General features: G+C 35.5%; 3 protein-coding genes across 6 annotated transcripts; 1 reads left to right on the forward strand and 2 right to left on the reverse strand.

Moving 5' to 3' along the window:
• Positions 1–685: 685 nt before the first annotated feature.
• On the reverse strand, positions 686–4,834 carry LOC107673012 (farnesyl pyrophosphate synthase-like). Of its 3 annotated transcripts, none has more exons than XM_016466414.1 (10): positions 4,726–4,834; positions 4,128–4,280; positions 3,789–3,929; positions 3,420–3,500; positions 2,808–2,930; positions 1,852–1,940; positions 1,686–1,758; positions 1,518–1,595; positions 1,267–1,401; positions 686–1,172 (listed from the first exon to the last, which is right to left on the reverse strand). In XM_016466414.1, the coding sequence occupies exons 1-10, from the start codon at positions 4,747–4,749 to the stop codon at positions 972–974; spliced, it is 1,098 nt and encodes a 365-aa protein (XP_016321900.1). In that variant the 5' UTR covers positions 4,750–4,834; the 3' UTR covers positions 686–971. The 3 variants fall into 3 exon arrangements, with proteins under 3 accessions (XP_016321900.1, XP_016321899.1, XP_016321901.1); XM_016466413.1 differs by having other exon boundaries at positions 4,128–4,286; XM_016466415.1 differs by having other exon boundaries at positions 4,128–4,272; positions 4,726–4,769.
• A 2,247-nt stretch (positions 4,835–7,081) lies between these two features.
• LOC107673011 (uncharacterized) lies at positions 7,082–10,606 on the reverse strand. Its single transcript, XM_016466412.1, has 2 exons — positions 10,495–10,606; positions 7,082–9,253 (listed from the first exon to the last, which is right to left on the reverse strand). Exon 2 carries the CDS (start codon positions 9,238–9,240, stop codon positions 7,159–7,161), a length of 2,082 nt encoding a protein of 693 aa, XP_016321898.1. The 5' UTR covers positions 9,241–9,253; positions 10,495–10,606; the 3' UTR covers positions 7,082–7,158.
• A 1,646-nt stretch (positions 10,607–12,252) lies between these two features.
• LOC107673007 (uncharacterized) lies at positions 12,253–16,265 on the forward strand. 2 transcript variants are annotated; one of them, XM_016466406.1, is made up of 3 exons: positions 12,253–12,793; positions 12,895–12,989; positions 16,047–16,265. In XM_016466406.1, exons 1-3 carry the CDS (start codon positions 12,589–12,591, stop codon positions 16,149–16,151), a joined length of 405 nt encoding a protein of 134 aa, XP_016321892.1. In that variant the 5' UTR covers positions 12,253–12,588; the 3' UTR covers positions 16,152–16,265. The 2 variants fall into 2 exon arrangements, with proteins under 2 accessions (XP_016321892.1, XP_016321891.1); XM_016466405.1 differs by lacking the exon at positions 16,047–16,265 and having other exon boundaries at positions 12,895–13,526.
• The last annotated feature ends 4,638 nt before the right edge of the window (positions 16,266–20,903 follow it).

Below are 20,903 nucleotides of genomic sequence, written 5' to 3' on the forward strand. Positions count from 1 at the left end.
ATACTGTATACAGAGGTGTAAAGTATTGGAGTAAATGTAATTAGTTACTGTACTTAAGTATCTTTTTGGGTGAGGTGTTCAGTTTTATTTTGGTTTTAGAAAATAAACGTGATTGCTCTCCTCACAAATCAACTCTTTCTTGTTTTTGTTTCATGCTCTCTGTGCCTTGCCCTGGACTTTTATGTCACTTCCTGTCTCCCGTGGTGTTTGTAGTCAGTTTGTTCATTGGTTCCCCTTGATTAGTCTCCCCAGGTTTGTCTTGTTAAGCTTGTTATATATATAGCCCTAGTTTTTCTTGAGTTCCTTGTGAGTTGTTGAATGTAATTGTTGTCTGTTTGCCAGTCATTCTGTTCTTTGTTCCCTTTGGTTTTTGCCTTATTGTTTGTTCTAGTTTTTCCATGAAATACCAGCACATAGATCCTTGCCTCTGCCTGTTTTCCGCAGCTTCTCCACAACGTTACAGTTTTTCACTGGTGTGTCTCTTTGACTAGTGCATCTTTGAGCCTATATTTAGTATAAGTAAAATACTTAAGTACTGTTAAAATCAGATACTCTAAGACTTTTATTCAAATTGTTTTGGAATTGGTGACTTGTAATGTGTAGTGGAGTAATTTTCATTGTAAGGTATCTGTACTTTTACTCAAGTATGGTTTTTAGGTACTCTTTACACCTCTGACTGTATATACCCCAAGTGAAACACTGCCAGGTGTTGTTTATGTGTGCTATTTGTGGTAGACCTCTGATTAGCATATTGTAATTTTTTCTGCAAGAATAACAGAGGGAAAACACAAATAATTATGACAAATAACTAAACTCTTGACAGTATATTTAAAGTGCAGATAAAACCTACCGTTTCCATATTTATTCAACCACTAAAATAAAATCCCTCACTGCATATTTATTTGACAAAAGTCTGCGTGCCTAAAATTACTGAACTCCATTCGTGTCCTTTCATTTCTCTGAACCACACCTTATTTGTTTCTCTTATATATTTTCTTGGCAAAATTAAGAAAAACAGCATGAGGCAGATTCTTGGCATGAAGCTGGATGAGTTTTTGAAGGAGGCGATAGCTCTCCTCCTCATGTTGATGGTATCGAATAGGCATTTCCAGACTATCATACAAAGCTTTGACCCGTTCAACACTTTCAGCATCACTACGTCCATAACATGCCTGAGAGAAAGAGGGAAAATCTGTTAACTCTACCACGTTTGTCTGTTGCTTTCTGCCGGTATTTCCCTTTAGAAACTGTCCCACATTTTCTCACCTCGAGTTCTGCCCTCTGTTCAGGTGTCATGATGCCCAGTGCGGTCACCACCAGCCAGCTGCATTTGTTGTCCTGGATATCTGTGCCAATCTTTCCAGTAACTGCAGGGTCACCATAACAATCCAAGTAGTCATCCTGTCAATGACAAACATGTTCTGAATGCTTTGGTACAAAATTACAACCAGAGAAGATCTGATAGCATTAAGGATACCAGGCTTCAAAAGTGTTGCTTTATTATAATATTATTATACCTGTATCTGAAAGAACTCTCCCATCTCAAGTAAAATAGTTTTAGCATTGTTGTGTTCAGTCTCATTTTCAATCCCTGCCTGTAATCAATAAAAAAATGATTGCAAAAATAATTATTTAGATTTCATAAAAAAATAAAATAAAAGATACGTACTGTGTACAAAACTCACCATGTACATGGCTGCAGCCACAGGGAGATAAAAGGAGTAGAATGCAGTCTTGTATTTCACAATGGCTTTGTACCTATGGCAAATACACTGTAAATCAGTCAGCGATTGGGCAAATAGTATTTTCTTTTGAAAGGTTTCATTTCGTTTAAGCTGAGACCCATCTCACCTCTCCATGGTGAAGCGATCAAGGTCAATTTTGTGTGGAGGTGCCGTCATCAGATCTAGAGCTTGACCCAGCTCTGTCTGGAAAGAGGTCTTGAAGAAAAAAGATTCAGGTTTAAGAAGTGCACATACATCAGTATCTATTTAGTGTTTCCCCTAGGTTTACAGCTTTTGGGGGGGGCTTTTCTGGACTCCTTTTTAATGGTTAAATTAAACTGTATTAATAAAAAATCATGTCTAATTAATTAAAATCATGAAACTTAAACAATTTAACATCAATTTATTAAAAGTTTAACAAAAATTGCATGTTTATTGTTCATGTATTTATGTCCTCGTTAGTGAGATGGCAGACTTTAAAATCACCGCAAGCATCACGCGCGCTTCAGTACGAGTGGTAAACAAAACCGCACGTCTGCGCCATTCATTAACACAGAGACACGCATAATTCATATTTAAATAGTCGTTTTGCGGCATAATATTTACAAATACTAGTGGGAGTGGGAGTGTGCTCACTTGTGTGTGCGCGCGCGCATCGAGGCGGAACTCCGCTGTGCGTGATACAGAAAGCGCGACCATAACGTAGAGACCGAAATGACATGCCGTCGTGTAAATAAGATAAAAAAACATAAGCCTATTTAGTTTGTTTAATAAAAAAAAAAACAAGGTATAGACATGTTCTATCGTAAAGGTTACTTTAAATGACTTCTGTTGTGATCTGGCGCTATAGAGAAAATATAATTAAATAAAATTAACTTGACCTTCAAGGGGGGCAGGGAGTGCCGTTGGGGGGGGCCGCCCCCCTAATATAATGGCAGGGGAAACACTGCTATTAAACAATAGAAAGTGCCTAACAGTCTGTACATTTTTATGAACAAGCTGCCAGTGAGCAATAATAAGTCAAAATGTGCCCACATGTGGTACTGTGCTGTAACAGAGTAATGACGCTTTTGGGTGTGTTACCTCAGTAAAAAGCTCGAGCAGATGGACATAGTAGCACTGTCCTCTGCAATTTCTGCGAAGAAGGCGGTAGATCGCCCCCTCCAGGAGAAAAGCATCATTAATGGCATCCAGACCAATGCCTTCCTGACAAATAGAAAAAGAACATAGATTCACACTGACATTAAATATTCCACACAACTGATATAAACTAATATAATATAATAAAGATAAACTTAATGATATAATACTTATTCCTCATATACAACTATTGTAAATTAAAATAATTGTCCATCCCTGAATCTCTACAAACTTAAATATTAACAGTAAAAATATAATAATAAACAACAACAGCAACTATTATTTTTTTTATTTTTTATTAGTAGACTTACCCAAGCTTAATATCAAGAGAACAAAATGTTACATTGCTATAAAATCGCTATATTTTCATAATGTGTAATAGGATGACTAGATAACTGGTTTTAAAAAAGGTTCTTCTTCAATGGATGAAACTAAATTGACTACTATAATTATAACATATCCAGTCAATGTACACATTTGTTTACCAATACACACTCATCATCATGCATTATCAGCACATATCTCAAAACAAGCATAAATTAATCAATCAATTACCTTCTTATACCAACAGGGTTGACCCCTCCTTGTCTGGGATGCATCCATAATGTCATCAGCCACCAAGAAAAAGGCCTGAAGCTGGGGAGAAAACAAAACGTTTGGTTTATTTCCTCTGTCAATCTCTATGTAAAGTTAGAGTAAATGTATAGGCTACTAAAAGCAAATGGGCTTCATCCAAGATAATATGTTGACTTCATCTTATGTGTGGATTATTTCATATTTATTTCAGATTTTTGTGCGATGATAAACTATGACAAACTGCATTTGAAATAATTTATTCAAAAATCATCTTGGTCACCAGTGAGCGAGCCTACTTGCATTGTCAGTAACCGTTGAAGGTCAATGAAAAGTATTCATTTCGCACACCAGTTCAATGCACCATCCAACCAAAAGGGCTCTGTGAACTTCATCAGGTGGCAGTTCAGAAGGAGAGACCAGCTCCCGTAGCGAACCAATCACAGACAAGCCTCGGTTTCTCTTGCCTCCAGGAGCATTGTACCGAAGCACCTAAAAAAAAAATTATACTTAAATACAAAAGAAAAGCCAAACTGACAAATAATAAAATTAATTAAATAGAGCGTTGTTTCAGAATGGTTTCAGATCTGTTCTAGAGTTTTAAACTGCAAATAATTTGTGTGCCATCTTCACTATTTGTCTTCATGTGGATTTCATCACCCCAAACAGGCTGTGAGAGGTTTGCTCTACCTCTCTGAGTCTGTTGAGCGCATCAGTGAGAAATGGATCAGTGAAGTCCTGCTCTGTAAGTTCAGACACCAGCTTTTCAAACTCCAAATCAAAGAGCTGCGCATCTGACAACATCTTGCCTTTCTGCTGGACACCGTTACTACTGCTGTCGCCCTTAAGTTAAGAAGCACACAAATATAGTGTGATGACAGAGACATAAATCAGAAACAGGCAAACATTTGACATTTTGATTGGGATTAGTGTATCACTTGGAAAATATGGAAATAAAATATTGTCCTAAATTGAAAATACATACTGTACATAAAAATCTGCAGACCGCGTAACGTAACAGTGCTAATGCATTGGGTTTAATCAGTAGTAAAAGCCTGATTTAGCATGCCTGCTATTACAGTACGTGACAGCTTTTTAAGGAACACTGCTAAATTCATTATATCCCATTTTAGGAAATAACAGGAGGAATATTACTTACCACGATCACACATTAACAATGTAAACATGATCGCATAAGCTTAAGCTTAGCTAAGCAGCATTAACATTCGTTTTTGAGATTAGACGATTCATGGTACACTTTTATCAAGTAAGGTTTACTTTAACTTACCATTACGAATCTGTCCTTGCTCATACTACTATCACACACATTTGTGTGTGCTGTGCTTTTATTTCACCTGCAGTATGAAAAGTCAAGACGGCCCATAAGAGTGAAGGCGTACCTCATATTGTAGTTTTTTCGTTTATTTGTTTCAGTCTGAAGGCTTCATTTTAAACTTCAAGTACCGAAATGCTTTGCGCATGATCTGTTGGGGCGTGTACGCAAAAGCTCATATGACATCACGAACGTCCATTGGTTGCAGTAATCGAACGAGGATAGGCTCCAGATAAATCAGCCATTGAGAAGAGACTATCCACGACGCAAAGGGTGGAGTGAATGCAAGGGAACCTATCAGATTTGGTAAACTCTCGTAGCATGATATAGCCTACGATAGATTGACAATAAATATTTATTTATTCACTGTTGGACTCCAAATGTTAGTTACTTCGCATGGTTAGCTGTGTATATATATTTATATATATATACCTCAAGATAATAATAATAAAAATAATAATAATAATAATAAAAATAATAATAAAACTGTTGCTATATAGCCCCAGCTTTAAAAACAGCCTAATCTTCTTATTTATCAATTCCAAATATTATGGAATATGTTTAATGGCTTTTATAAATTAGGTATAATTTTAGTTGGGCTTATCCTAATATTATTGTAGAACTGTGATCTGTGGCTACCAATAGCTGCTTGCATAAAATTCAAGGCATTCATGTTTGCCTACAAAACCACCACTAGCTCTGCACCCATTTACCTAAATTCATTTCTTCAGACTTATGTGCCTCTAGAAGCTTGCGTTCTGCAAGTAAACGGCGCTTTAGTGTGCATCCCAAAGAAGCACAAAATCACTTTCTCAGACTTTTAAATTAAACGTTCCCTCCTGGTGGAATGACCTGCCCAACTCAATCCTAGCAGCTGAGTCCTTAGCCATCTTCAAGAATCGGCTAAAAACACATCTCTTCCATCTTTATCTGACCCTCTAACTCTAGCACTCTCTATTCTAATTCTATTCTTTATAAAATAAAATAAAAACTTGCCTCTTTTAGACTTGCACTCTATTTATTTACTAACTGCTTGTTTTCTTTAAAAAAAAACTAACACTTGCTTCTCTAATCTTTTTTGCATTCTATCTATTTGTTTTCTTTTTATTTATTATACAATTATAATTCTGACTTTCTGACTTCTGACTTCTGATTAACAAAAGCAAAAATTGCCTCTAACACTAGCTTGTTCTATTCTTTTTCTATTCTATCTGTTTTCTTTTTATTTATTATATGATAAAAAAAAAAAACTTGCTACGTGTACTGTGTTAAGGTAACTGAGACTAGTTATAGCACTTGTATATCATTTCTCTCTATTTGATTTTGATTGCTTCCATTGTCCTCATTTGTAAGTCGCTTTGGATAAAAGCATCTGCTAAATGTCTAAATGTAAATGTGATCTTATTTGTTCCAAAGGGTACTTAAGTACTTGATGACTTTTAGAATAATGTGTATTTTTCATTCAGTAGACTCATGTTGACTTGCAAATGATGAATACAATATAATGAACACAAGTGATTAATTAGTGAGATACAGTAAAGTCCAAAAAGTTGGCTTAGAAAAGTAAAAGCAGTAGGATATACAGTATGGTACAACAAAACAACAGTAAACAGTAGAGTAGTAGTAGGTAAAAAAAGCAACAGTAAACAGTAGAGTAGTATAGCATTTATTATTATTTTTAGTAAGGAGGCTTTTTGTAACATCAATACATGGAAAAATATATTTAACTTCATTCAAGGACATTTATTTATCTGCATTCAAGGACAAATTGATCATGCACAGCCAACTGAAATGCTTTATTAACTAAATATTAAGGAAGGAGAGAGAAAGCAAAAACTTTCTAAATATATTCTACATACTTCAATTTAAAAGCAAATTAAAAAAAAATTTATTTCCTGCCACTTCCACTTTACATAAAGATCATGCATAATCATGCAGAGCGTGTTTTTAATTGTGAATGATTTGCAAGCTGAAAATATAATATGATTACGATCTTATAACATGATATTAAAATTTAAATACAGGAACAAAGTCAGCACTTTTTCTAACTCCGCTTTTAAAATCTCCCATAAATCATACACTTAGTCTGATTTGGATTGACAGGGTTTTTCAAAATCTCAGTATCAGTTGTCTTCTGTTAATGCAGATACTCCTGCAAACACTGCCTTTATCCATAATGTTTCTTGTTCAGTTGATGTTTGTTTCAGTGAATCTGCTTTGTTTGTTGATTAAAACAATAATACATTTTATGCTTTGGATACTAGCAATATTATAATCTAAATTGAGCTCTCATGACTATTACATGCTGGACAGCAAAGATTAAATCTTAACTATGGTAGTATTATCTTGTACGTAGCAAGGTTGTAAAATAAATATTGGTAAAATCTCTCAGAAGTATGATGCTTCTTCTTCTTCAGTGAATCCAGTTTGAACGACCTCTTGAATTCTCTTGATTTGTTCTGGAGGAGCAGCAGGTAGAATGGCAAGCAATTCTCGATCAATCCTTTCTAGTCTTGCGGTGCTCTTCCGGTCATACTCCTCTTTATTCTGCAGGACAAGCATTAAAATGCCTTTCTGTGCCTCGTCACAGCCGTTCTGGAGCAGTTTTCGCTCATGCTCAAATTCTGGTTTACTTTTATCCATGGCCATCAGTTTGCCCAGTGAACTGACACGGTCCATCAGGTACTTGCTGGAAACATCTGTGTATGTTCCAGAGATCATATGGACCAGACTAGCGATGTTACAGGCTTGGAAGGCTTGAGTGTAGAGCAGATCTTTTGAGAAGAGTTTTGCATTATAGGAGAGGGCTTGTGTTTTCTCTGATGTGGAGACAAAGTTTTTGAGAGTTTTGCTCAGGCTGGTTTTCACAATGTTGGAAACCATCTGAAAGAAGTGAACCATCTTCTCCCACTGCTCCTTCACTCTCCCCATGGCATCCATTCCTTTAACCAGCATCTCTATGGTAGTATTGAAGTTGATCTCTTTCAGATCACAATTTCTCATAGTAACCAGGATTTCAGTTAGTTCCTTCTGGTTCTTCTCTAGGTTCTCCACACACTTCTCATAGGTCTCTCTTGACTTGTTCAGCTGAGCTCGGCTCTGCTCTATCTTGTATCGTGCATTCTCCGTGGCCTTCTGAGAAGCACTCATGTTCTCTGACTTGTTTTGTTCTTTAAACATCATTGGTGGTGTTGGAGAAATGGCTGGAGAATTAGTGATATCTTTGCTTTTGCAATCAAAAATATGAGCTGACTTGATCAGATCCAAGACCTCTTGTATTATTTTAGTACTTTTGTCTTTGTCACATTTGCCATCTGGTGCATATTTTGCCAGCTGGCTGCATATTTCCATGCCATCTTTGCATAACGTCTTAGCTTGCTTCTTTGCGGGGCAGCTAGGGATTTCCTTTAAATTATCAGTGATTCTTTTGAAATATCCTTTTATGCAATCACTTTTTGTACATTTGTTCTTCTGATCATACAGATTTGTCCAGTCAATGTCATCATCCTCACTATCCACATTCATCAGCTGCTGGATATTCTGGACACATGTTAAAATTTCAGCAGACTTACTATATGCATTTATTTCAGCAATCACATCTCTTGTGCTTTCCTGATCTCTAATGTAGTTCAAAGTATCAGCCATCTTTGTTGTTGCAGAACACATGTTTCTCACTGGGTGAGTAATAACAGATGCCACTCCATTAATCAGGCCTGTGACAGTCTGTGTTATTCCACTCACAAAATCCATTCCAATCATTTCCCATCCACTAGGGAGAGAATCCAGAGCTTCCTTGTAGCTCTCATGAGCCTGATCCAGTTCCTTCTCCATGGCACTCATTGCCTTCGCAGTCCTTTTATTGATCTCTAGAGCGGTCTTCTCCCTCAGTTTACTCTCTTCCAGCTTCTTCTTGACTGCTTCCAACTCTTCCCCATAAAAGTGCTCTGCATTCACACACGCTTCCAGCAGCTCTTGGATGATTTTGATGACATCAGTGAAACGGTTTTCAGTTGCATCAGACAACCTCAGACATTCATCTGCAATGACTCTGATATTGTCTAGCTGATCAGGAAGATGTGCTTTGACAACTTCATCATCGCCTTGGAACAGAATCTTCACAGCTGTCTTCATGTAATTTGGAACTTGGCCAGTATGGAGGCGAATCTGATCCATGCTTGTATGGGCCTCATTAAATGCCCACCAACCCGAGTTACACACTTGCATGAGGCAAGCGCGAAAGGAATCAGGGTATTTGATGAATTTATAGCCATCTTTAGGGGGATTTTTATTGATAGAGAAATCTGTTGAGGAAGAGATGAAAACCAGCTCTCCCAGGATGGCTATGGATAGAGGTGCTGGAGTCAGATACTCTTCCCAGTTGGCATAAGGCTGCATCATAAGTTTGGTTTCATTCCTCATGTCCTCAGCAGTGGTAAGGCGTTGAGTAGATTTTGAAATTGCAGAATCCATGATTTTCCTGTTCCTGCGTGCTCAAAGCCAAGACAAAATTAGAAAAGAATGATACAAATCTCATTTTTGTTCTATTTCTATAAAACCTGAGAAATAAAATCTTCAGAAATGTTCACTTTTATCAGTCTGCTCAAGCATTTTGCCAAATAATGTGCACTTTCAAAATAGGCCTACTTTGTCTACACTAAAAAATGACCGTGAATTTAACGGTAAAAGACTGTAAAAATGCTACAGTAAAAACCTTTTACCGTAAATTTTACGGAATTTTTTTTACAGTGTACGCCAAAAATATAAGAATATGTGTTTTCAGTGGTCTTTCAAAACTTGCTTTGCTTGAGAAAACATAAAATATTTAGCTTTTTTTGTGATTTTCGGTAATCTAGATCTGAAAACAACAGCACATTTTTCAATGACTGCTCTTGGCTAGAGAAAAAGATAGTTTATGATTAAAAAACATCAATGAGTAGATAATGTTATAATGGTGGATACAATTCAATGTGCTCTATGGAGAGGTCCTATTTTATATATATAAAAAAAGTAATACAAATTTAAAGAAGTGTGCATAGATTTAATAGGCTTTTATCTCCTTTATTTTAGATAGGTCTCCATATATTTATTTATTTGACAATACATTTTAAGGAATGGTAAGGGGGAAATTATAAGAGTGAAATAACCAGACAATTACTGCAGTATACTGTTTTCAGTAATCCTAGAGAGATCACATAATCACATTAGATTAGTTCAAATATCTTTGCAATCAGAATATGCAATTAATATGAGCAATGAAAAATGCTGTCCGGAAATGGTGTCAACTTTTGCCAGCAGAACAATAACAGGTTGAAAACTAACTGTATAGATAATTTGGCATTAATTTATTCATTTATTTATTAATTAACAATAAATCAGTTAACTTTAGAATAACACTAGGGCAGAAACACTCATTCAAAAAACAAATGACAGTAAATACTTTAAATCTGCAGCATCTGATTATTAGCTCAGGCAGGAAAAATAGAAATAGACATAAAGATCCCTACCTTTCCTTTCAAAAGTGCAAATGTGCATTTCCAAATTAGTCGTGGGTCTAATTCTTCGCTTTTCTGCTAAATATTTAAACTCTAAAAACTATAAGGTTATAATCATTTGAATTTAATTATAACAAGCTAGCTACACTTCAACTTAACTGCTTTCATTATAAAATTTATATTCATTATAATCAATTATAAAACGGCAAAATAACCAAAGTAGTTGCCTTACCCTGTCGAAATCTCAGATGCTTTAAGTTCAGGTCCGTTAACGGTCTGATGGAATGGATGAAGCTGCAGATGCTTTTATAGCCGTACAAGGAGAAACCCCCTAGTTTTCCCTAAATCCTTTGCACCAGTGCGGTTGTTGCATTACAAAGCATAAAATGTATTAAAGTGCTCCGCTGGCGAATATCCAAATAATAGCAAAACACGTGGTTTACAGTAAGCCGCAAAAGTAGCTGGTCCCATTAAAACTATAGGGGATTTCTATGGTGGTAAACTATAAAGGCATCTAATAGCCTACTCCATTGCACAAATACCCCATCCTCATGAATGACGAAGCATAGTCTACGTTGGACAAGAAAGAAACAGAGAGATACAGCATGTGTATCTCTTTCAGGTACGTTTGCAATTATGAAAATGTATCTTACTCTTGAAATGTTCTAATCCAACTGTCATGTCATTTCATATCACATCTTATATGTTTGTTATGTTTTGCGTTAACTCGCACCATAATAATTTGATTTGTTTTTTTTGTTTGTTTTTACAATGTAGACAAAGGAATGATTTGTTTAAAGTACTAAAGAGCTGTTGTTATAAACCTGACAAACTTTTAGAAAGAGGAGGATTTGCATTTTAGGTCATCTCTTACTCAGGTACTGGATGTTTAGGTTTTAAAAAGAGTGTAATTGAAAGTCAGAAGGAATATTTGGGTGTGCAATATATATGTTTTGATATAGGGGTGGGCAGCATGCCTAGACCCTGCATCATTAGCGCTCAGAAATCTGGAATGCAAAAACATGCATTTTAGTTAAAGGATGAGTTAACATTATAAATTCCTGGACATCAAAAATGAAAGGTTATAACTTGAAGATTTCTCTGCACATTAAATATAGACCTACTACATCAAAAGGAGATCAGTTTAGAGGGGAAGGGGTCTGTCTTTTCATTCCAATAGTTGAAGCTATTCGAGACTGACTTTCAGTCTGTGATGGTTGGTGACATGTAAAACTTGATGTTTTGGCTTCCTTTGGAACTATTTTCCTTGTAGGATAAGAAATTATACAAATTGAGAATATGCTTTATCAAAGCAACATCTGACTCACTCTCCTGCTGTAGCCTACTGAATATGCAAGGCTGAGAGTCTCAGAATGTGAGAGGGTACATCCAAATGCAGTTTATTAACAGCAAGTATAGAAACAGGACAAGACACTAGATAACATCCCGTTGGAAACCAGAACCAAGCACATATAGGCTACCAAATGAAGGACCTTTCCGGGAACAAAAGAAACACAGAGCATTAAATGCACAAAGAAAAATGTGGCTTACAAGGAACAGGTGAGAACAATCAGGCATTGGAAAAAGGAAACAGAAACACAAAGCACAAGATAGGACTAATGAATAATTACAAAACAAAAGAACAAAGAACTCAAAATTTATGACAGAATATTACCATTATGTGCTGATATTGAGAACAATATCATTTTAGTGTGATATTGCTAATTAATCCTTCACCAATCAACTCATTACCTTACAACATTTTTCTTTGTTAAGATTCAATATTTTGTTTCCTTGAATTTGTTTTTAAGTTGTGAATTTAAAATAAAACAGTACTTAAAATTACTCCAAAATGTTTAGCTAAATAAGTCAACAGCACGGTTTAATGACACACAATATCATTCATTTTCTTTCTTTTTGTGTTTCAGTATGACAGCTGAAATGAGACTGTTTCAAATATCTACGTTTTTCTTTAATCTAGTCCCTGTTCTCAAAATATTGTTGTTAATATTTTTTGACAATTTTTAAAAAAATAATTTTTCTCATCTTCACACAGTGTTAAGGATTTGCAGTCTATGGAGGCAGCTGTTGAGCCTCTTAATGAGGGAATTTTCTCTATCTGTAACATTTGCAAGTCTCTCTTTGATGCTCAAGTTGATCAAACCACTGACATGTGCTCCAATTACAAACAAACCAGGGGACATATCGAGAACACTGAGAAAAATCTGAGACGATAAGTAAAGAAAAACTGGGATCTTTGGATGAATGCATAGAGCGATTTACTAAAGAAACAGGAAATTATGAGCAGCAGAAGAAGGAAAAATGTATGGCCAATGATAAATTAAATACTGAGAAGAACTCTGCTGAAGAATTGTTAAAGAATGCCAAAGCAGCTTTGGAGCAGGCAGAAAAAAGTGTAGAATCAGCAAAATATGCCGTAAGAGTACATCAAGACAGGAAGAGCACAGGTGATGGGCTAGTGATTGCAGGGGCAGCACTGCTTGCATTACCATTTATTGGATGGATTTCTGGTGAGAAATCCTCTTTGATCCACTACTACCTTTTATCATCATCCTAAAGAGTACAACTAAACATCATTTGTGGCTCATGTGATTTCTTGTTTTTCCTCCAGGTTCAATCATGATCTGTGAGGGAGAACGTTTAATTAATGAGGCTTCAAGGGCTATCAGGGATGCTGAAGATGAGCTTAAAGAAAATGAGTCTCAGGTGAATGAGAACAGCAAGAAAGTGTCTAATTATCAATCCAGGATCTCTAGCATACAGAATGAGATTGAAGAGACTGATAAGGTGCTGAATAAAATTCAGAGGGAGACTGAAGAGGTGAACCAGCATCTAGAGCTCACAGCTGAATTTCAAGAAATGGTCAGGAAGGCTGTGCACGCTGTGAGTGTTCTTAGGGGTAGAGTCACTGTACTGGAGAGACAAACACAACGATTCATCCTCTGGCAGCCTGTGATAAAGGCCATTAAGGATGTGATGAAGGCAGCTGAAAATGTTGCAGAGGATCGCCTCCTCTACAGTCAGGGTGTGTCTGGCCTCATAAATACATTGAGGGAGAAAACTGGAGAACTAGAGGCTTTATGCAACTCACCCAATAATTCTGAACAAGACAGCTATTACTGATCATCATCTAATTGTACAATGCATACAGAAAACGCTGTACATGTAAGGGGGCAAGAAACAAATGACAACAAGACACTAAAAAACAAGAGGTGTTTCATATAAAAGCATGACATAACAATGGCCAACCTCAAAAGTATTATAGTGAATCAACTGTCTTTTTCATATTGAAATGTAATGAGTGATCAGAGCTTTTAATAATAACTTATTGTTTGTGTATTATGGTAAACATTTTAATTTATTTTATGCTATTTGATTTTGTTAAAAAAAAGTTTAAATAAAAGTTTAGTTATTAACAAGTTTAGTGTGCAGTTTTACAACAAATACGTCTCTTTATGAGCTAGAAATGTACTGTATGAATATTGTTATAGATATAGAAGTTTTTAAAATGTAATGTTTGGTAATGCGTTTGTAGTTTGATAAGTGTCCACTAGTGGACGCACAAAACCCAAGTAGATGACAAAATTGTTGTAAAGTTGCTTTAACTGCAAGTTGATCTTTGTCTGCAGTATATACCAAGTATTTTTGTTTTTCACAACTACTCATTTTTGTCTTCAATCGACAGCACACAGGTGGCTCATCTCAATATGAATATGAGGACAGTAAGGGCTCGACCAAATCAGAGCAAAGCTGTGCAAGATTATGCATGATTAAAAAAAAATACAGTTTTAACATATTAGTTTTCTTTAATGTTCTTTCATGCGGTTTTTCCACACTGTATACCATGTGTTTCTGTGTTCATATTCACAGAAATATTAATGCTATTAAATGTATTTAAATACCATTATTATTATTATATAATATACAACAGCTTATACCACTACCACTAGTAATAAATAACGTCACCACCATGATAAAAGAGAAATAATGATTGAATAACTTGATGATTATCTAAGTAAATATTCATTTTCATGACAGGCAGTATAAAATTTCATTAAGTAAATCACAAGTGACCAGCAGATGGAGACATACATTTGTACATAGAACATTTCTTTCATTCATGCAATTTCAAAGGTGATCTTTTAACAGTCAGCACGTTTGTCAATTACTGTACATTTGCATTTCTAATGATATACTTTAGAGCAATATAGTGTTTCTTTGAGGTCTGTTTAACCATTACAGGGATATATGAATTGTTTTGAAATAGCACATTGTACCACATATGGCATAAAGTAAAATTATTAGTAGTAAGAATAACATTGATGAACAAAATGAAAATAGGCTTGAAAAAAGGCTGTTTTACCTCTTTGGGGTTGGGTCATCATTAGAAAATCCACCTTGGGTTCTGCCCATCAAAAAGACGTTGATAAATTACCACCCTTATGCAAAAGAAAATATATTTTCTTATATATTAACAATCGGTATAAATAATTTGTTGTATGTTGAAAATATACTGAATAATATATTGTATTATTCCAATATATTGAATATTACATAAGGAATTGCCGCTTTACATATATTGAAAAATATGTAAAAAATATAAATATATTGTAAATATATCGTGATATATATCCATGTATTTGTATGTATATATATATAATATATATATATATAGTACATAGAGTACTCACTAAATTAAGTTAGAAAGGTGAAATCTAATTTTTCATCCACCAATTTGCATATTTGCCAAAACCCCCTCAGACCCCAGAGGGTTAAAAAGACATCCAATTGTCCAAAAATCCAAAACTTTTATCACATATATTATCACATTTGATTTATTTGATCACATATTTAGCACATACTTTTATCACATATAGTTTCATATATCAGATGTGTAACTATGCAAACAATAAAGTTAGATAAGGTTCAGCTTTATGTAAACCCAGCATTAACTCTTGAAAAAAAAAATTATTGAGAAATTAATTGAGTGTTTCACTAAAGCTATTACATTGAAATAAAATTGTATTCATTGCTATATAAGTATTTTTTAAATATCATTACATTCTCCAGTGTATTTCCAAATACCTTGTTTTGTAAAGGCAGATAACACATTCAGTTACACAGAAATGAATGCTTATGTATATTTAGAAATGCATCGGGTTTTCTTAAGCACACAAACTTTAACCATTTTATATAATGCATCGTTATTTGCTATGCAGCTGTGATGTAATTGGACCTGACGTCATGTGTTCATGTGTTTTTCTGTGTATACGGCAATGAAGAAAATATGTTTAACTCAAAAATACATAACTACAAAAATATACTTCGGCTGCACTTGGATTATAGACAAAATTACACAATGATACGTACACATATTTAAGAAGAGATATGCAATTATTCAGAGTCACTGCATCAACTTAAGAGCTAAAAACCTCTGGAATAATATTCATTTAAAGTTAGATATACAATATAAGTCTAATAAAGACACAAATGCAGAAGCAAATATGTCTCTTGTGTATTCTGAAATCACAAAGGAAATAGCTAAGTGTTTCCTGTAGCACTGAATCCAATGAATTTCCTGTGACATTCTTTCATGATTAAGCAAAGAGTGATGAAGAAAAACAAAGATGAGGCAGCAGGGAGTCTGACATATTCTTTTACACCGTGACCTTTTTTAAAACAACTTCTGCATACTCATTAACCAGCACTATATTCGCTTCTGCCCTCTCTCTTCTGTACATCATTCTTCTCTTTTTCATTAAGAAACGGAGGACGAAGATCATGGCTACAAGACTCAAACTGGAAAGCAGCAGGACCAATCCAAGAGCCAGAAGGTGTGACAGACCACTCTTCATGTACTCCAAATGATCCCACAAACCTACTGACACAACACTCAAACCAACCAGAGTGCCCCAAACACCAAAGGCCAACATACAGGAGCCACAGGACAGCTCTGCTCCCCCCGTCACCACCGTGACACCTGCCACAGAAACCAACCCATTTGGTAACATCACCGTTTCCGACTTTGGATCATATCTCACGGTTTGGGTTGGGTTAGAATCAGCTGAAAGGTCAGCAGGTGTTGCCATCATTAATGAGCTTCACGAAAGTAAGATCTTTCCAAAGTTGCCTGTCTCTCCTGTTGATGTATGATTTTTATGAACTCCTTAAATATTGATGATTTTAACAAAATAAAGAACTTAGAAAGCAGTTGTCCCTCCAGGTTGTGCTTCTTCTGTAACTGTCCTTCTAGTCTCTTCTCATATGGATGTGTCAGTCATTTCTATACTCCTATCAAATATACAAAAGCACAGAATACACATCAGCATAGTATGCACAGCAAATGCCACTGTGATGAAAACAAATTGTGTTATAAATGATAGAAAGACTACTGTTAAGTCAACCAATATCCATGTATGAAAATATAGACCATCAGTTTATAAATAAAGTTCTCATTGTAACAATAAAACTGATGATGATGTTGTTTTTCTATGTTGTTAATTGTCAAAATTAATATTATCTATCACTATCTTGAAGAGTTTAATTTTGTGGTCATTAATATGGGATAGTTCACCCAAAAATGGAAGTTCTGTCATTATTTACTCCCCCTCATGTCGTTCCAAACCTGTGAGACTTTCATTCTTTTGTGGAACATAAAAACAGATATTTTGACAGATGTTTACTTTCCATGGTAACCAAAACTGGTTAGCATAATTTTTCAAAATACAGGTTTGGAATGACATGAGGGTGAGTATATAATGACAGAATTTTTGGGGCATCAAAATTACCTCAAAATTCACTCAAAAGTGTGTTGTGTATATAAATGTGTAAATCGCATACAAACATATAAAACATATAAAATGCATAAATTAATATTTAGTTAAATGTATAAATTTCTCACCTTTTTTCCTGCTTGTAAAGAGCCAGACCAACAAATCTTCATTCCAAAACATGAAGAAAAAACACTTCTTTTGCAAATAAAAATGTTTAATCTAACCTATTTGTAATCCAGTCTTTTTCCTAAAATTCATCAGTGTAAAAATGTTCTCCACGTTTTCTCTCAGGCAAGAACACGTTGAATGGCAGTGCAGTGCTCTACAATCATTTACATAGTGCTTCAGTGCATGCAGACCAGCCTGTACCCACCACAGAACCGGTGGACTGTTGTTTTTATTTGCCTTATCATTTGTTTGTTTCCATCGTCCTTTGTGTCCCAAAGGAAAGCGATGTCTGTCATTAGACATCATTATGACCCATTAACTTGTATTTATCTAAGACTCCCTCCCTTCCTCTGCTCCCACCCTCACTGCTGCCTTTGCCTAAGAATCGGCTGGATTTAAAGAGGTATTGTTTTCTAAGCACAAAGTTTGTTTTTTTCTTTTGAAAGAAATTTCCTCTTTGCACTCCCCTGCCCTTTTGACATTTCAATCGCTATCCTGTCTACGTGCCTCATTTTTTGATTGAGAGCCTCGTCAGCCTGTTTGATGTTATCCATCTTCAGAAGGGGGAATAAAGTATTTTTGACAAATTGTGTAATAAATTGTCATTTGCAATTTTTCCAGATTTACCCCACTGACCCAAAACCACACTCACAGAGCCACCACAACAACAACAACAACTATAAATCTCTATGCTAGTCCCAGCAATCCTTGTACACTGCATGTCACAATTTGCTCTTAAGGTGGGCACATTGTAATTAGCTCCGACAGGTAATCCTTGTCATTAATCCTGCTCTTGGAATTCCTGGAATAGCACAGAGAAAATCCCTGTGCTAAAAGAGGGAAGACTGAGGTATGTCTGGTGTTTCCAAGGGAGTTAAATAAATCCAGGGCGATTAAAGGTAGGGCAGACCTGTATCGAGTGAATGTTTTGGAAAGTTTCAAATGCAGCTTAAGTTCTCATTGTGTGACCCAATGAGAAGACATTTATAGGGACAAGGAAAAGGTCCAGACGAAATGTGAAAGGTCACCTATTTTTTTCTATGAGATGATGAGCCCTATTAGCATTATCGTTTAAATGTCTGCATGTTGTAAATGTCGCACACTAGTAAATAACTGTCCCAGATATTAAACTTGAATTTTGACTGTTGTGTGGTCCATTTTCTAACTTATGTTAACATAAATTCAAACAGCAGGCTAAATGATTTGACACTCTTGAATGTGGCATGACAGCACAAAGCTAAACAAAAAAAAAAGCATCTCTTTCTTTTTTAGGCCTAGTTAATAAACACAAATGCACATTACAAGATACCTTAAATCATCATGTGTATGTATGATGATTATACAATAAAATACAATACAATTTTATTTATATAGCACAATTTAAAAACAACCCAAGTTGACCAAAGTGCTTTACAACACTAGACAAACAAACAATGACCAATTTTGAAGCATACAAACAATAAATGCAATTATACAACACAATAAAGCACAAGCTGTAAACGTGGGTGAAGTTCCTAAGAACAGAATCATTAAACAATAGATCAAGGAATATTAAACGCCATAGAAAATAAATAGGTCTTAAGAGTGGACTTAAAAACAGACAAGGTCGGGGCAGTTCTAATGTGAGACGGGAGACTATTCCATAGTTTTGGACCAACAACAGAAAAAGCACGGTCACCTCTGGTTTTTAGTCTTGTCCTAGGCACTTGCAACATAGCAGAATTAGTAGATCTGAGTGATCTCGATGGACTCGATGACAACTGCATTGGCAGTATACAGAAAAAACACAGAGGTAACACTTTATTTCAATAATCCACAATAGGCATTATACTAACTATAAGTAATTTTGCAACTACAAGTCAACTAGCAGTTATTATAGATTGTCAGCTTATTGCTTAATATTTATTATATTAATAATACACTTTATTTTGATGGTCCCCCAACAGACGTTCTACTGTACTGACTATAAGTAACTTTGCAAGTACATGTCAACTTATTCAACTGACCCTAACCATAAACCTAACCTAACAGCCTACTAATACTCTAATGAGAGTTAGTTCAAATGTCGCTGCAAATTAATAAAAGTTAGTTGACGTAGTTGCAAATAGTTAGTGGAATGTTTAAAGGGGTCATATGATGTGATTTCAAGTTTTCCTTTCTCTTTGGAGTGTTACAAGCTGATTGTGCATAGATAAGATCCCTGAAGTTGTAAAGACTAAAGTCTCAAAACCAAATAATGATCTTTAAAAAAGCATCATATGACCCCTTTAAAATGGACTATTGAAATCAAGTGTAAGCAACAAATCTTAAACACACTTGCTACCAACACACCCCAAAGTGAAGGCGTTGTAATGTTGTAGCAGAGTTTTGCCGCTGCAGTGAAAACACAGTGTGATGGTGCTTCAGAATACCTAAATGAAAGTGTCCAAACTGCAATATTCAAAATATATGCAATATATTTTCAGTGCTCTCAGATGCTCTCAATGCATTCTCCAGTCTGCTGTCAATCCCACAAGCCATGCAAGTGTGTTTTTAGGCTCTCACAGGAATTAACTGAAAATGCCCGCTCTGCTCTACATGACCGTGCCAGTGTAAATGCACTGTAACAATGCAATGTGGCTGGTGATATTAATTGGGAAGTGGTGTGCATGGAGTTAGAGAAGTAGACCCAACATAAGTATACTGTCATTGATATTACGACATATATGTCAATGATATTTACAAATGAACCTAAGCTGCTACTAACAGCCATTAGTCACTGAACCAAACATGCTCTGACGAATTTATTGGATTACCCACAACAGTTTATGTGCAAGTGTCAAAGTTAAGGCCTAAAACCCAGACACATACCATTATGGGCAACATCCAGTCAGTGAGCAGGATAAAGTCATGATGCTTAAGTTTGACACTGAACTGAAAAAGATGCATAATACAGTAAATTAGAAAACATGCACCAGAGAGAGAGAGAGAGAGAGAGAGAGGGCAATAGAACTAATAAAAGACAGATGGCATGAAAAGTTGTAGAGAGGTGAGAAGTACAGGAATAAGATTAAAAGAGGGATATGCTTCCTGGAAAAGAGGGTATATGGCAGATGTCAGGTCCAGGCTTAACTAACCCCATTTACCATATGCAATTGAAATAAAATCAAACACACCCCAGAGGTGTCTTGAATTAACCTCAGTGAACTTGACATCAGACATCAGATTAACATTCAGTGAAAGTGCTGACAGTTCGTGGGATGAATTCAACAGAAGATAAAACAAATAAACCTTATTTTTTAAGCCATCCATTCAACCTATCTGATGTTTCCATTTGTAAACTTTAGTAAGAAACAATGTGTCAAGCTGAGGAAAAATAAGTACGTCTCTACATCAAGGTCTCTATTTAAACATCAGAAAAAGTCAGTTTGTTTGTCTGGATGCCGCTGTCTGTGCCAAAATGCTCTGATGTCACATTAAAGAGGACTAAGACTGTCAAGCAGTTGAGGACATGACTGTATGTTAAGGACTTTTTGTTACTGACATTACTGCGCTTTTCATTTAAGGATAAGCATAGTTTCTATCGCTTATAGTAATTAGTGATATCAGTCAGCTGTGTGATCCAAACAAAATATGAGGGCAAAAAAAAAAAAAAGAAATTTGCACCCAAGGATCTCTGGAGTTAAGCTAAAAAGTTAAT

This window comes from Sinocyclocheilus anshuiensis, unplaced genomic scaffold, assembly GCF_001515605.1.
Source record: "Sinocyclocheilus anshuiensis isolate Anshui unplaced genomic scaffold, SAMN03320099.WGS_v1.1 scaffold248, whole genome shotgun sequence".
Lineage (NCBI taxonomy): Eukaryota > Metazoa > Chordata > Actinopteri > Cypriniformes > Cyprinidae > Sinocyclocheilus > Sinocyclocheilus anshuiensis.